At 46.8% G+C, this 16093-nt stretch overlaps 1 protein-coding gene across 2 annotated transcripts in view; it reads left to right on the top strand.

Annotated features, from left to right (window-relative positions):
• Positions 1-16093, top strand: part of LOC139053001 (pre-mRNA 3' end processing protein WDR33-like) — a 219859-nt gene that overhangs the window by 125301 nt on the left and 78465 nt on the right. For both annotated transcript variants that reach the window (XM_070530135.1, XM_070530134.1), the window contains 2 exons: positions 3223-3333; positions 3961-4055. In XM_070530135.1, the coding sequence (XP_070386236.1) occupies positions 3223-3333; positions 3961-4055 (206 nt within the window). The remainder of the gene's footprint in view (positions 1-3222; positions 3334-3960; positions 4056-16093) is intronic.

The raw sequence follows: 16093 nt of genomic DNA, 5'->3' as shown, positions 1-16093 counted from the left end.
TCTGAATACCTCCTGTAAACACGCTGTGAATAGCATTGGAGAGATCGTATCTCCCTGCCTGACGCCTTTCTTTATTGGGATTTTGTTGCTTTCTTTATGGAGGACTACAGTGGCTGTGGAGCCGCTATAGATATTTTTCAGTATTTTTACATATGGCTCGTCTACACCCTGATTCCGTAATGCCTCCATGACTGCTGAGGTTTCGACAGAATCAAATGCTTTTTCGTAATCAATGAAAGCTATATATAAGGGTTGGTTGTATTCCGCACATTTCTCTATCACCTGATTGATAGTGTGTATATGATCTATTGTTGAGTAGCCTTTACGGAATCCTGCCTGGTCCTTTGCTTGACAGAAGTCTAAGGTGTTCCTGATTCTATTCGCGATTACCTTAGTAAATAGTTTGTAGGCAACGGACAGTAAGCTGATCGGTCTATAATTTTTCAAGTCTTTAGCGTCCCCTTTCTTATGGATTAGGATTATGTTAGCGTTTTTCCAAGATTCCGGTACGCTCGACGTTATGAGGCATTGCGTATACAGGGTGGCCAGCTTCTCTAGAACAATCTGCCCACCATCCTTCAGTAAATCTGCTGTTACCTGATCCTCCCCAGCTGCCTTCCCCCTTTGCATATCTCCCAAGGCTTTCTTTACTTCTTCCGGCGTTACCTGTGGGATTTCGAATTCCTCTAGACTGTTTTCTCTTTCATTATTGTCGTGGGTGGCACTGGTACTGTATAAATCTCTATAGAACTCCTCAGCCACTTGTACTATCTCATCCATATTAGTAATGATATTGCCGGCTTTGTCTCTTAACGCATACATCTGATTCTTGCCAATTCCTAGTTTCTTCTTCACTGTTTGTAGGCTTCCTCCGTTCCTGAGAGCATGTTCAATTCTATCCATATTATACTTCCTTATGTCAGCTGTCTTACGCTTGTTGATTAACTTCGAAAGTTCTGTCAGTTCTATTCTAGCTGTAGGGTTAGAGGCTTTCATACATTGGCGTTTCTTGATGAGATCTTTCGTCTCCTGCGATAGTTTACTGGTATCCTGCCTAACGGAGTTACCACCGACTTCCATTGCACACTCCTTAATGATGTCCACAAGATTGTCGTTCATTGCTTCGACACTAAGGTCCTCTTCCTGAGTTAAAGCCGAATACCTGTTCTGAAGCTTGATCTGGAATTCCTCTATTTTTCCCTCTTACCGCTAACTCATTGATCGGCTTCTTATGTACCAGTTTCTTCCGTTCCCTTCTCAGGTCTAGGCTAATTCGAGTTCTTACCATCCTGTGGTCACTGCAGCGCACCTTGCCGAGCACGTCCACATCTTGTATGATGCCAGGGTCAGCGCAGAGTATGAGGTCTATTTCATTTCTAGTCTCGCCGTTCGGGCCCCTCCACGTCCACTTTCTGCTATCCCGCTTGCGGAAGAAGGTATTCATTATCCTCATATTATTCTGTTCCGCAAACTCTACTAATAACTCCCCCCTGATATTCCTAGTGCCTATGCCATATTCCCCCACTGCCTTGTCTCCAGCCTGCTTTTTGCCTACCTTGGCATTAAAGTCACCCATTAGTATAGTGTATTTAGTTTTCACTCTACCCATCGCCGATTCCACGTCTTCATAGAAGCTTTCGACTTCCTGGTCATCATGACTGTATGTAGGGGCGTAGACCTGTACAATTTTCATTTTGTATCTCTTATTAAGTTTCACAACAAGACCTGCCACCCTCTCATTAATGCTATAGAATTCCTGTATGTTACCAGCTATATTCTTATTAATCAGGAATCCGACGCCTAGTTCCCTTCTCTCTGCTAAGCCCCGGTAGCAGAGGATGTGCTCGCTTTTTAGCACTGTATATGCTTCTTTTGGCCTCCTAACTTCACTGAGTCCTATTATATCCCATTTACTGCCCTCTAATTCCTCCAATAGCACTGCTAGACTCGCCTCACTAGATAACGTTCTAGCGTTAAACGTTGCCAGGTTCATATTCCAATGGCGGCCTGTCCGGAGCCAGTGATTCTTAGCACCCTCTGCAGCGTCGCAGGTCTGACCGCCGCCGTGGTCAGTTGCTTCGCAGCTGCTGAGGACTGAGGGCCGGGGTTTGATTGTGTTGTTCATATAGGAGGTTGTGGCCATGTACTGCACCAGGGTGGCCAATCCTGCTCTGGTGAGGGAGTGCGTTACCGGTTCTGGTCACCGGGATCAGGCCACACTCCAGGCCTGTTTATGCAATTTTATCAACACGCGGATTTTTTTTTTTTAAATCCGGTGAAAAATTGCCGGCACCGGGATTCGAACCACGGACCTCTTGCACGCGAGGCGGGTGTTCTACCTCTACGCCACCGCGTGCAGAGGTTGCTCATGCCCAAGTTCTTTCCTTACTGCTTTATAGGATGTGTGTAACTGTATCATAACTGTCAATTACCAAAGTGGCATTGTCTATGCAATGCGACAGGAACAATGCTGACGCTCTTTTACAAATGTATTTGCATGAAAATGTTAATGAATTATTTTAGGGAAGTTGATGAGTGATGTGCTTTTTCTAGAAGCAAAGGTGTTAAACCTGTTAAAATTGATCACAAGGTGAAAAATTAATGTGTGTCTGTGCAGCAAAACTGCAAGTAGGCTATCCCCACCCCTCACGTAAACTCCCAAATGCGGTATTTGAGGTATGAATGAATGAATGAATGAGTAAAGTTTGAATGCGCTGCAACTTCTGTGGAGGAGGCCTTCGTGTAGTGAGGAATGAAAACACTTTTGAAGTTGTTGGGAGGCAAAAACCTCAACTTGCGAGTGGCTGCAGTCACAGCCAAAAGAAAATATCTTCTCACTAGGAATCCATGCACCACCAAAGCTTTGGAATACAGGCGGTGCATGTCAAATGGGCTATCTTGAAAAATTATGCCGGTATAATTATTGTGTATTTATTTGTTTGTCTCATTGTAAATAGTTAAGGCGTTCATTTAAATCACTCTCTTAGACTTGGGATGATCATGTGATGCATAGGACACATTCGTATTGGCCTACTGGAGCAGCACAACATCTGCCAATAAAAAGGAAACGCAGTCGAAAAACAGCAGAGGTGGTGCAATGCAATTAGTGCAGGCATGTGATGAAGCTAGGCTGACAGAAGTAATTAGATAGAGGTGTTTGTCCTGCGGTGGACATGAAACAGGATGAAAGGCGCGGCACACCTTCTGTTACATTCCATGCAGGGCTGACAAGGAAGTGGGTGCTATGGAGAATGCTCACGACTCGTGCGTCTGGTCTCTGGCCTGGCACCCATTGGGACACATCCTCTGCTCTGGGTCCAACGACCACACAAGGTTGTACTTTACTGCATCGCAAGTTGACCTTCTGGTTGGCAGCAGTGCCTCCGAGTCCCCCAACCGTCTTGAGGAAATTCGAAATAGGCTGGCTGCACAGTCTACTCAGAAATTTTTTAAGCTAAAATTTGACGGTAGGTTTTGTTTTCATGTGACAGATGGTATGTAAAAGCTATGTCTATGTTGCTCGTGTCTCTTGCTTTCTGACATGGCAGGCTGGTGCAAAAAGGTTGCTCAGTTTTTTGAAGAAATTCAGAAACTTCTTATGAACTGAGTTCAGTGTAGGCTATAAGGTGCGTTCCAGGGACAATGACAGCGACAAAATGGCCATGTTGCCTGGGGAACAGTAATTATCCTAATTAAAATATTTATCATAAGTCTGAATTTTTTGCTTGAATTTCTGCGTAAAATATTAGTGAAATATTTAGCAACATATTGCAAATAGATACCATTTGAATTTGAAGCCTGCTAGTGTGTTACAGAAATTGAATTTTTTTTATGACTTGGGAAATTGCTAATTGTGATTTTCTGTTGTGGACCTAGAGCAGGCTTGCAGAGTACCACCCACTGTCGCCATTCTCTTGTTGTAGTCCAGTGTATGTCACTCGCCCCTTTGTCCCTTTACAGCAAGTTCTGGACACGCAATCGACCGGGGGACAAAATGCGGGACAAGTACAACCTCAACACTCTACCCAGAGGGCTGGATGACACTGGAGAATATGGTGCGTTCGCAAGTGCTGTTGCATCTTTTGTTTCTGTGCCTTTGTGTGGTAGATCCTTATTGATTCAAGGATGCCAAGAAGAAAAAAACATGTATAACCCAAACTGTATGGTGCAATGTTCTAATTATTCCAGGAGGAGAAAGGTGGGAGGAGGGACCCAGTGAGCTTTTTCAGCCACCCCTTCCCTCCCTCTCTCTCTCTCTGTGTCTCTCTCTCTTTGTGTGTGTGTATATTTATATCGATCAATCCGTAACATCACCCTCCGGTGGCAGAAGCGCCGTCTTGGCACTTACTATGAAAGTGAGGCATGAGAAGAGCAACAGTGCTTCAGCCGGGTAACATGAACAGCATCAGTTGGTAGCGAGGAGATCGAAGAAGCAGGGCCGAGGGGTATAATGTCGTAATTGACAACACAGAGTATACGCAGCTCCTTGTAAGGCCCGGTGTAACGTGGGAGGAGCTTTGCTGATAGGCCAACACAGCAGCATGGTGACCATAGTAGGACCAGAGCACCAGGCGTGAAGTGTGCACTTCTGTGTCAGTTGTCGTAATAGGACTTTTGGGAGTCTTGTGAAGCACAGAGTCGGTCGTGGGCAAGTTGACGAGCTGCACGGTCTCGACCAACGACGTCACTGGCGTATTCAGTAGGCGAGAGAGGAGCCGACGGAAAGAGAGTCTCAAATGGGCAATGCAGGATGTCAGCCAAACAGTAAATAAAGCGGTGAATATCCAGCGGTGTCATGCCATGACGAATTGTATGTGAAAGTAACAAATGGTGACGTGCTGTCCCAGTCACGGTGATCAGGTGAAGCATACATGGCATACATGGCGCTTGTCCTTGTCCGTCTTTCTTGTTTCCATGGTTTTATTTGCGCTAAGCCACTGCTTCAATATACATGGCCAGCATCTCAGTTAGTGTTTGGTGCGCTTAGTCAGTCCATTCATCTGTGGATTATAAGTGGTCGTGAGCTTATGTTTAGTGGAGCAGGCACCAAGAATGTCACCTACCACTCGTGAGAGGAAGTACCTCGCAATCGGGGAGGAGCTGCCGAGGGGTGCCATGATGTAGAATTACGTCATTGGGGAGGAAGTCAGCGACATCTGTAGAACAGCTTGTCAGCATTGCTTGGGTGACTGCGAATTGCATGATGTAGTCTGTCGCGAGCGCAACCCGTTTATTTCCCGAGATGAGTGTAGGGAAAGGGCATAGAAGGTCAAGGCCAACGTGGAAAAAGGGCTCTGCAGGGATGTCAGTCGGTGGTGTCTGGCCTGCAGGCAGCGCTTAAAGGGGCTTGTGGCATTGGCAACATTCACAAGCAGCGACAAAGCGGCGCACGAAACGGTGCATGCCAGGCCAGAAAAACCAACGGTGGATGCAGGCATATGTACACGAGACACCTAAGTGACTGGTAGTTCGTCCGTCATGAATCTGGCGTAGAACGCTGAAGCGTAGATGGTGAGGTAGGATAAGCAGAAGCTCTGGGCCATCTGAGCTGAGATCAAACAGGCAAACAGAATGGTCTGGTGATCGAGTGGTTAGACGGTTGATGATGATTCATAAAGGCGCGTCTCATTGCTGTTCAGTGGGGATGTCATTCAAAGCAAGGATGGACAGTATGCAGGCGTCTGGGTCAGGGTCAAGGAGGTGGGAAGCATCGGCAGGGTGGCGTGACAAGCAATCTGCATCTTGATGCAGTCGTCCAGATTTGTAGTGCACAACAAATGAGTATTCTTGGAGCCGTAGTGCCGAGCGGCCGAGGCGTCCAGACAGATCCTTGAGCGACGAGAGCCAGCAGAGGGCATGATAGTCTATAATCACAGAAAAAGTTTGCCAAACAAGCAAAATCTAAATTTGGTGACAGCCCACACTAATGCCATGCACTCACAATCAGTGATGAAAAAATTCTACATGGACAATGAAAGAAGGTGACACATTCCTTTCCCTGCTGTTTTTGGCCAAGGACAGGCCCAATTCCATGAGCACTAGCATTGGTGCGAAGTTCTGTTGGCGATGAGGGGTCAAAATGGGCCAGTATTGGTGGTGTAGTCAGTAGATGGATGGGGGCAGAAAACGAAACTGCTTGTTCGCATTCCCACACGAAAGGAAAGTCCTTCTTCAAGAGTACAGTGAGAGCGCAGGCAATGTCTGCAAGTTCCGGAAAAAGTGACAAAAGTACGAACATAATCCTACGAAACTCCGGACGTCTTTAGCTGAACACGGCATGGGAAATTGTTGCTCTGATAGCCCCTTGTTGGGGTCTGGTTGTACACCAGCAGAACTGACAAGGTGACCGAGCATAGTTACCGTATTTACACGACTGTAAGTCGACTCGTATGTAAGTCGACCCCTCCATATCGCGTGACAGGGAAAAAAGAAGGAGAGCATACCCGAGGGGACATTCGATAACGCAAATTTATTAGTAGCTGACACAGTGATTGGACTATTTGTGTCTTAACTAGCATTGCTACGGTCCCACAGCGCGTCGTCGTCCAGCGAAATTCCACATTTGGCAAACGATCTTGTCGAACAGCAGGCCACGCCAAATGCAGCCAACCACACGCAGCCATCAGGGAGGCTCTTTTGACAGGCCCGGTTGGCATCAGTTCGCGGTCTTCTGCCGCCAGCCACTCGCTGTACTCACGGCGGAGCAAGTCCATAAAAGGTGAAGATCCGAGCTTGTTTCATGACCATGTCGCACTTCACTAGCAGGGACCGATCACGCATTTCAGCAACAAACGCCGCAAGCTTGGCCTACAGCTCCGGAAAGCGTCCAGACTTCGGCAAGTGGGAAATTCCTCACTTGACGTCACAAGTGAAAATTTCACTTCGCCACAGTCGTCACTCTCGCACCACTCGTTCAGAAACATCGAACTTGCGGCCCGCTGTGCAGTGATTTGTTTCTTCAGCGTAAAGGATGGCAACCCTCTTGAACGCTGTTGTGAACGAGTGCTGAATGATTAATGGGCCTGGAGCACTCATGATGACGGAAGAAGTATGGAAGTAGCACGTGGCCGGTAGTCAAGTCGAATGCTTCGAATCAATGCCTTCAGTCAAACTACAGAGAAAAACCCGTGAGCGGTATCTCGTCTTTCATGAACTACCGATACTCCCCGCAAGCGTCGCCGCCGCCTATGAAACAGCGGCGCTTCCATCAACTATCGACACCCCCCCCCCCCTCCCTCCCCATGAATGTTGCGTGCACTGTAAAACACTTTAAAATGATGAAAAACCCTTCCGAAAAGCGAACAAACAAGCGGGATAGCGAAAAGCTACGGGCAGGGTCATAGAGCAAGCATAAAATTGTAACTACTTTGTAGATCCCATTGGCCTCGCTTTTTTTGGAGCTGCAATGTTTTGGTTTCGGTTGTAAGTCGACCCCCCCCCACTTCAGGTTTTCAAATTTAGAAAAGTGGATCGACTTACAATCGTGTAAATACGGTATTTGGCACTTTGCATAGTTAAGCTGAAGATTGACTCGACGGAAGACAGCAAGAATGGCCGATAAACGAGTGAGGTCACTGTCAAATGTAGGCAAGTAGTCAATGACATCGTCTAAATAGCGTAGACAGATGGACCACTTATATCCCCACGGTAGAGAGTCCATCATTCATTCGAAAGGTACTAGGGCATTACACAGTCCGAATGGCATGACCTTGAATTGGTACAGGCCATGTGGTGTAATACCGTATTTACTCGCATAATGATCGCACTTGCGCAATGATCGCACCCCTGAATTTTGTCGACGAAATTCGATTTTTTTTAAATTTCCCGTGTAATGATCGCACCCCGAACTTGCCGCACCGATATGTCATGTGGAAAGTCTAGCTGATATTGATCGCGCTTACCATTTGTCGAATTCTACGCGAACGACTCTTCAAGACAAACCAAGCAGTCTGCACACACCAAAAATTCTTAAGTAGATGCCTCATTTCATTACTTTCATCACTTTCCGCTCTTCCATGACTAAAAAAAAGCTGCAACCAAACTTGCCTTTATTATGTGTAGGCTTTGTAATGGTTGTGGTCAACAACAAAAAAGGCGCCTTTCGATTCTTCTCATCTGCACTCGTGGGCACACAACAAATCGCGAGCGGCAACGATAGTATCCACGTTAACACTGATACGTTAAAAGTGTACCCTATACATATGCCGACACTTGTAACACAGCTAACATATTTACCCATCCTTAGCGGAAACGTGCCGTATTAGGATAGTAGTGAAGACAGATGCCGCAGTTTCCGCAGAATGCCAGCCATGTGTTTCTGTGTCACTGGCAGCTAAGCGCGTCTAAAGCCGCTCCATACACGTTTCCGCCAACCTGCCCTCCTCCTCCTCCACCCTCCTCTCCCACTCACCGCCTTAGCTTCCGGCGTCAAGTGGAACTTATGTAGCTGCAGCTTCCTGTTCCGAGTGGAAATGACGCTATGTGTTTTAGCGTTGTGTACTTTCGCGTCGATGGAGAGGCTTTAATTGCGTCAGCTGCGGTTTAAACTGTGAATGCTATTCCATCCAAGAACCACCGCCCATTGTAATCAGCGATCTGCTCGTATTCTCTGCTTCGCGTCAACCTGCGACGGGCTGTGCCACGAGCGACAATGTACAGTGGAATATAGTGCCCGGGCGCTTGGAGACCACTGCCGTTTCTCGTGCATTTGGAAAACAGTGACCGCGAACTACAACTTCAGCGCAATACAACAGCTTCGTGTCCCCTTTGCATTCTTCTTATGGTAACTGCCACAGCACTGCTAAGCATGCGCGGGTGTCTCACCATTGTCTAACAGCCGTCAAAGCGGAAATTCCCGCAGCACAACTCCAGGAAGTGGAAATGCCGGAACCGGAAATTTTTAAACCGGAAATGCCGGCACCGGATTTGGTGTGAGGGGAAAAGGCAGCGCACAACAAAGGTTGTCGCTACTTAAGAAAGCGGCGGTGGTGCGTGGATGCAGGGGCTTTAAGCGCGCCCATCTGTCCCCTTAAAGTGGACATGGCTACGTTATTGCCGCATACTTGCCAATATTAACAATATTATTAATTACTGATACGGAAGAACCTGTTTCAATGCACATAATGTACTCACGAGAAGAAACAAAAATCGCGTTCGGCGCGTTTGGCTTGCTTCGCTGGCTGCCATTTTTGTTTTGATGTCCCGCAGCAAACGCCGCACGAAAAACAAAATTTTTTTTCTTTTTGCGGGAAATTTAACTTGCATAATGATCGCACCCCTGATTTTGCGTCAATTTTTCTGACAAAAAAGTGCGATCATTGTGCGAGTAAATATGGTAAATGCAGTTTTTTCGTGGACCATAGGGTCGACAGAAATCTGCCAATAGCATGGACAAAAAATATTGGGCTCCATGAAGGCAGTGGAGGCTGTCATTGATGAGAGGCAAACGGTAGATGTCTTTATGGGTTGCTTTGTTCCAACTCCAATAACCAATGCAGAAACGCCAGCTGCCGTCCTTCTTTTTCACAAGAATGACAGGGATGACACATGAAACCTTCGTTTAGCTCGTGGGCTAAACGAAGGTTTGATGACGTCTTTTGTAATCATTTTGTCGACCTCGTTCTGCATGACTTGACATTCATGATGGGATATGCGATATGGGTGCCGGCGTATTAGGGTTGGCGTCACTAGTGTTGATTCGATGAGCCATGTTTGGTGTAGAAGGCGACCATCAAACTCAAAGATGTCACTACAAAATGCCAAAACACGGTAGAGACCTGCACCTTGTGCTTGGGTCAGATCGGGAGCGATCGTCTTGTTAATGTCGTTGAGAGATGAAGGAACGAAGCTGGCGGAGCAAGAAGACGGCAAAACATCTGCTTCCAAGGCGGCCACATTGCAGGGATCAAGCACGGAAATACAGTCGCCGACTGTTCGGACCTCACGGGGACTGCAGAAATGTCCGATTAAACAGGTGTCTGAAAAAGCAGATTAAGAAAAAAAAAGAAATCCTTTATTTCCATGCACTGATTCGGGCTTGGCAGTAGGCTTGAAGAAATCGTGAATGCGCCATTGCATGCTGTTCTGTTTACACGCAATCAGATAAGCCTGAATCTCGAAGAGGGTCGTACAGTCACTATAGGTGGCTGAAAGCACATTCACTGCTTGTACAAGTTCCGCATGCGATGGCAGCGTAGCACACAGTGTGTCATCTTCCGACTCGGAGTCATCGTCCGGCGGTGCAGCAGAAACCTGACGAATGATCTCGCCTTCGTCGAGTTCTGCGCATGTCAGCACAGCAGGGTCGGCACTTGTGAAACTGTCAAATGAGACGGTGTCCGGAATCGCAATGCAACCACTGCGCAGGTCTTGGCAGAACATTTTCGGCATCAGTAGGGAGCGCATCGGAAGGCGACAAATCCTAGGCCTCCTGGCACCCGCTTGCCGGCATGCTCCAGCGCAGTCCGCGTGGGCCCTGTCAGTGCCATTATACACTTGACGCGATTTTTCCGTATGCCGCGTTGGATCACCGCGACCTCGACACAGCACTCAAGGCAAACATCACCACGCCGTCACGCCGAGACGAGTCGGTCCGGCGTGACGGACGGCGAGCATGTCTGAATTTTTGGAGTCTGAAAAATCAGTCGGCAACTATAGTGGCCAGTAGCATGCCTTGTGGTAAAACCTTAGTCAACAGGCTGATGTTGAAAAGGGAAATGACCACTGGATTGTCAGCAATGGAAACAATGATGTGAACAAGGGCAACATCACGGGCTAACAGAATGTTGATAATCAGAGACAAGACATAGTCGGCATCGGGAATATCATGTTAACACGTAACTAGCAGATTGAGACGGCAAATGAGTGTGACTGCGAGAATAGCAAGTTGTTGGGCTAGTTGGTTTGGCATAATTTTTGCAAAGGAGAATGCAGAAGTGTTGCAGAAAAAAGGAGACCTGCACACAAAAGACACTCTTTTTTCCGCTATGCTTCTGCGCTCCCCTTTGCAAAAAAAGAAAAGTGATGGTGAGAGCATAAGCGGGGTGTATGTAGGCTGGAATATTGGGAAGATGGGGCAGCTCCAGCTAAAGAGCACCGGTCGCACAATCAGTGAAGGCAGAATGACTGGACAAAAATCTAAGCCGAGGATTAGCAGGGTGTCGACAAACTGGGAAAAGGGAATTTTCAGGGATCTTTAATAGTCTGGAAATACTCAGGAGACTCAGGAGATTGTGTCTCCAAGAAGACACAATCTCTCCAGTGCTATTCACTGCATGCTTAGAAGAAGTATTCAAGCTATTATACTGGGAAGGCTTAGGAGTAAAGATCGACGGCGAATACCTTAACAACCTTCGGTTTGCTGATGACATATTTCTATTCAGCAACAATGCAGACGAGTTGCAACAAATAATTGAGGACCTTAACAGGGAGAATGTAAGAGTGGGACTGAAGATTAATATGCAGAAGACAAAGATAATGATAAATAACCTGGCAAGGGAACAAGAGTTCAAGATCGCAAGTCAGCCTCTAGAGTCTGTGGAGGAGTATGTTTACCTAGGTCAACTAATCACAGGGAACCCTGACGATGAGAGGGAAATTCACAAAAGAATAAAAATGGGTTGGATCGCATACAGTAGACATCGGGAGCTCCTGAATGGGAGCTTACGGTTATCATTGAAAAGGAAAGTATACAATCAGTGCATTTTACCGGTGCTGACATACGGCGCAGAGACTTGGAGGCTGACAAAGAAGCTTGAGAACAAGTTAAGGACTGCGCAAAGAGCGATGGAACGAAGAATACTAGGCATAACATTAAGAGACAGAAATAGAGCAGTTTGGATCAGAGCAAACGGGCATAGACAATATTCTAATAGACATTAAGAGAAAAAAATGGCACTGGGCAGGTCATGTAATGCGCAGACTAGACAACCGTTGGACCATTAGGGTAACAGAATGGGTACCAAATGTATCCGTGCCGCGAAGGACGTGACAACAGCAAGATAGCCAGAACAAGAAGAACGCAGGTTTATTGGGAAGTGTTGCTTTTATAGCCGACCGAGTGATAACAGGCCGACCGTAGCGCGCATGTCAGGAACAGGCGCACAGTCATGCACGCACCTGATACATCCTTTCGTGTGAACAAACAAAACAGACTCTTGACATTAGTTAAGCAATTTGATTAAATGCCTCGTCATAGCGAAGGCGTTGCGGGGGTCTAGTGTTCCGGGACGATCTTCTCAGAGCTGGGGTCAGCACAGAATCCGGTGTTGGCCTTCCTTCTGTGTTGGCTGTGCACTGTTGTGTTCCATCAGTCGTTAGTGACGATTCCGAATCCTCCGATGTTGATCTGGCCGAAGAATGCATTGCAGGTACCTGAGGGTTGTCGACAGGCTGCTCGTTTCGGTTGTGTCGTCCCCGTCTTCGCTGCTTGTCTCAGCATACGGCTCATTCGTTCGTATGAGATGTTTGCGGTTGCGCCGCAGAACTTGCCCATTTTTAGTTACCAGCTGGTAGGAGCTTGGAGCTTGCGTGCCTCTTACCCTCGCTTTCCGGGACCACGTTCTCGTTCCTCGCAGCCGTACTACGTCCCCTCGAGATAGCCTCGGCAACGGTTTGCCTTGTGCGTGCTGGCAGTGCTTTTTCACCTCGGTGCAGGGTACTTCATGGAAATCGGGAAGATTGGCTCGCAGGCGCCTCCCTTGCAACAGTTCACCAAGGGATCGCCCGTCCTCAAGTGGAGCTGAGCGATAAGCCAATAGTCCTTGCCAGAAGTCGTCCCCGGACTCCTGGGTTTTTTTCAAGATGCGTTTGACAATCTGTACACCTTTTTCTGCCAACCCGTTTGACTGCGGGTAATGAGGACTAGAAGTTACATGTGAAAAATCATAGTTTCGTGCAAACATGGCAAAGGCATAACTCGAAAACTGAGGACCATTGTCCGTGCAAACTTCTAACGGGACGCCATATCTTGCGAAGATAGCACTTAGTGCAGCTATCGCAGTCCTTGAGGTAGTGTCCTGGAGTTGTTGGACCTCTGGAAAGTTCGAAAAGGCATCATAAGCAACAAGGTAGGAGTCTCCAGCAAAAAAAAATATATCCACTCCAATCCTGTACCACGGGCATCTGGGAACTGACCGCACCAGTAGAGGTTCTTTTGCTTGCGCATAAGCATATTTCTTACAGGTTGAACAGCTTGCATGTAGCGCTACAATTTCACTGTTAAGGCCTGGCCACAAAACAAGGCGGCATGCCCTCTCTTTGCACTTTTGAACCCCAAGATGTCCCGCATGAATTCTGGACAAAATCTTCTTTCGCATGCTCTGGGGTACGATTACTTTGGAGCCTTTAAAAAGTACCCCATTCACAACAGATAGTTCTTGGGCAAAAGGCTTGAGTTCACCCTCAACAGGTTGGCTCCTCGACAAACGTTCCACCACTACCTGCAGGTAGCTGTCACACGCAGTTTCTGTCCGCAATTCGCGCTCTGTCGTTGGCGTCACCATGTAACCTAGGGATTGCACTGCGTGAATTTCCATGTCATTCATGTTTGTGTCTTGTCTGCTGCAGTCATCAGCCGTGGATCATGATAACATATCAGCCAGAACTAGGTTCTTTCCCGGAATGTAGCGTAAAACAAAGTCATACCTAAACAGACGAAGAAAAAACCTTTGCAGTAGGGCGGCATGTCATCAATTGCTTTTTCCGCTGTTGACACGAGTGGCTTGTGGTCAATTTCTATAAGTAGCTTTCGCCCGTAGACGAATTGATGGAATTTTTTGCATCCGAAGCAAATGCCAAGGGCCTCCTTTTCAATCTGAGCATATCTCTGCTCTGCCTGTGTGAGAACGCGTGATGCATATGCTACGGGTCGCCAGTCATCGCTGTGACGTTGCAGCAGAGCTGCTCCTACACCGTCCCATGAAGTGTCACACGAAATCTTGGTTTCCTTTTGAGCATCAAAAATAGCAAGCACGGGAGCTGTGGCCAGATCTTGTGTTACGCTCTTCCACTCCCTAGCATGGTTTTCAATCCACTGAAAATCTGAGCGAGACTTGATAAGATTTCTCAACAACACTGTTCGTTCAGACAGACGCGGCACAAATTTTCCAAAGTAGTTTAATACTACCAGCATGCATTGAACATCGGGCTTGCTTGTTGGTTCCGGCATTTCAATCATGCTTTTAACGAGCTGTGGGTTCGGTAATATACCATTTGAGGTTATTATGTCACCAAGAAACTTGATTTCTGTCATGTCCAACTTGCACTTTTGTGCATTAAAAGTTAAGCCAGCTTTTGCGGCTGCTTTCAGGACAGCTACTAGGCGCTTGTCGTGCTCTCGCCGCGTTGAACCCCACACCAAAATGTCATCCATGTATACTAGTATGCCCGGTAGCCCGTCTAGAACTTGAGTCATTGTTTGTTGAAACACTTCTGGTGCAGACGATATTCCAAACGGTAGACGCAAAAATCGGTAACTTCCAAAAGGCGACGAGAAAGTACATATCTTCAAGGTTTGCGCATCCAAAGCTATCTGGTGGTAGCCAGAGTTAGCATCCAAGCAGCTGAAGTGCGTGGCACCCTCTAACTTAGCTTCCAAGTTTTCACGCTTAGTGAGGGGAAAATGCTGCCTTTTCACCTGCTGATTTATATTCATAGGATCCAAACACACTCGTAGACTGCCATCTTTTTTCTTCACAAGTACCAGGGGGCTTACCCAGTCAGTAGGCTCCTGTTCTTTCACAATGATTTCAGCCTGCACCATTCTTTCGAGTTCATTTTTGAGAGGCTCCTCCAGGACCAAAGGAACACGACGAGCTGGCTGGACAACCCAGGTTTCAGGACCATGTGATAGGGCTGCTGCAGGCAACTATGTCCCTCAAAGACATGTCTGAAATCCTTCAGAGGACCATACACAGAAACTGCGTTCACAGCATCCACAGTACAGTGAACCACTCCCAAGGACTCACTGGCTTGTAGTCCCAGTGTGGGCTGGCGACCATTTTTTGCAATGAAGAATTTCACCGGAGTGTGTGCATTTCCAACATGCACAAATTTCGACACTGTCCCAAAGCACGTTATGACACCGCCGTTATACGCCCGCAGTACTGTAGAGCTGCCCGCAGAGCCGCACGTTTCATTTTCCGAAATTATGACTACCGTTCTAGCGTAACTCAAATAAAGATTCACCTTTCACTTCAGCTGCTAAGTAATCGTCGCGACATAGCCCTTTTGTCATTATTTCATAAATACGCCCACCACACTAACAAACGTGCCATACACCTAGAAAAGTCATTGCACACGTCGCACAGATTATACAATCATCATAGCTTCACACGCATCTATGGTAAAACAGAAGCATTTAACTCGTCTGCAATCCCACGTGCCATTCAGCTCTGGAACAACCTCCCCGACAACATCGTTGCGGAAACTAATTGTGAAAAATTCAAGCACTCGCTGAACTCACTTAGTAACCCTTGTTAACCATTAATATCACACTCACTGTTCTGTGTTATTTTTTTCTACCTTTTTCTTGCACTGTTATATGTTTGTTGCAAACTTATAGAGTTCCTTTTTATTGTACTCATATGCAGCTTTATGTAGCTAATATGTTTCTCTGACTTTTAGGCTGTGTACTTGGCTGCTGTTTTCTTTTATTATTGTTGTTACTAGATTGTGTGTACTTGATTGTATGCCCCCCTTACTCAATCCCCATGTAGGGGCCTTGTAAGGTATTTTACAAATAAATAAACAAATATGTTTGATGAGGGTCCCAGATAGCGGCGGCATATTCCAGTTGTGTTCTGACAAATTATTTGTATGCGAGTAGTTTGACGTGCTGTGGAGCATGACGAAGGTGGCATTTCATGAACCCAAGGGTCTTGTTCGCTGACAAAATTAGGTTAGTTGCATGCACATTCCAGGAAAGATCGTGGACAAGGTTACACCTGGGTATTTACAGGCTAGAACTGATTCTACTGAGGCGTTTGCGATTGTGTAAGTAGAGAGATAAGTATTACAACGGCGGAAAATCGAAATAAATTTGCACTTGGTCAAGGCCATTAGCCAACAGTTGCACCAGTTCTGCACATTATTA

Source organism: Dermacentor albipictus, unplaced genomic scaffold, assembly GCF_038994185.2.
Source record: "Dermacentor albipictus isolate Rhodes 1998 colony unplaced genomic scaffold, USDA_Dalb.pri_finalv2 scaffold_51, whole genome shotgun sequence".
NCBI lineage: Eukaryota > Metazoa > Arthropoda > Arachnida > Ixodida > Ixodidae > Dermacentor > Dermacentor albipictus.
The sequence above is the reverse complement of the archived record's forward strand: the minus strand, read 5'-3'. Positions and strand labels throughout refer to the sequence as shown.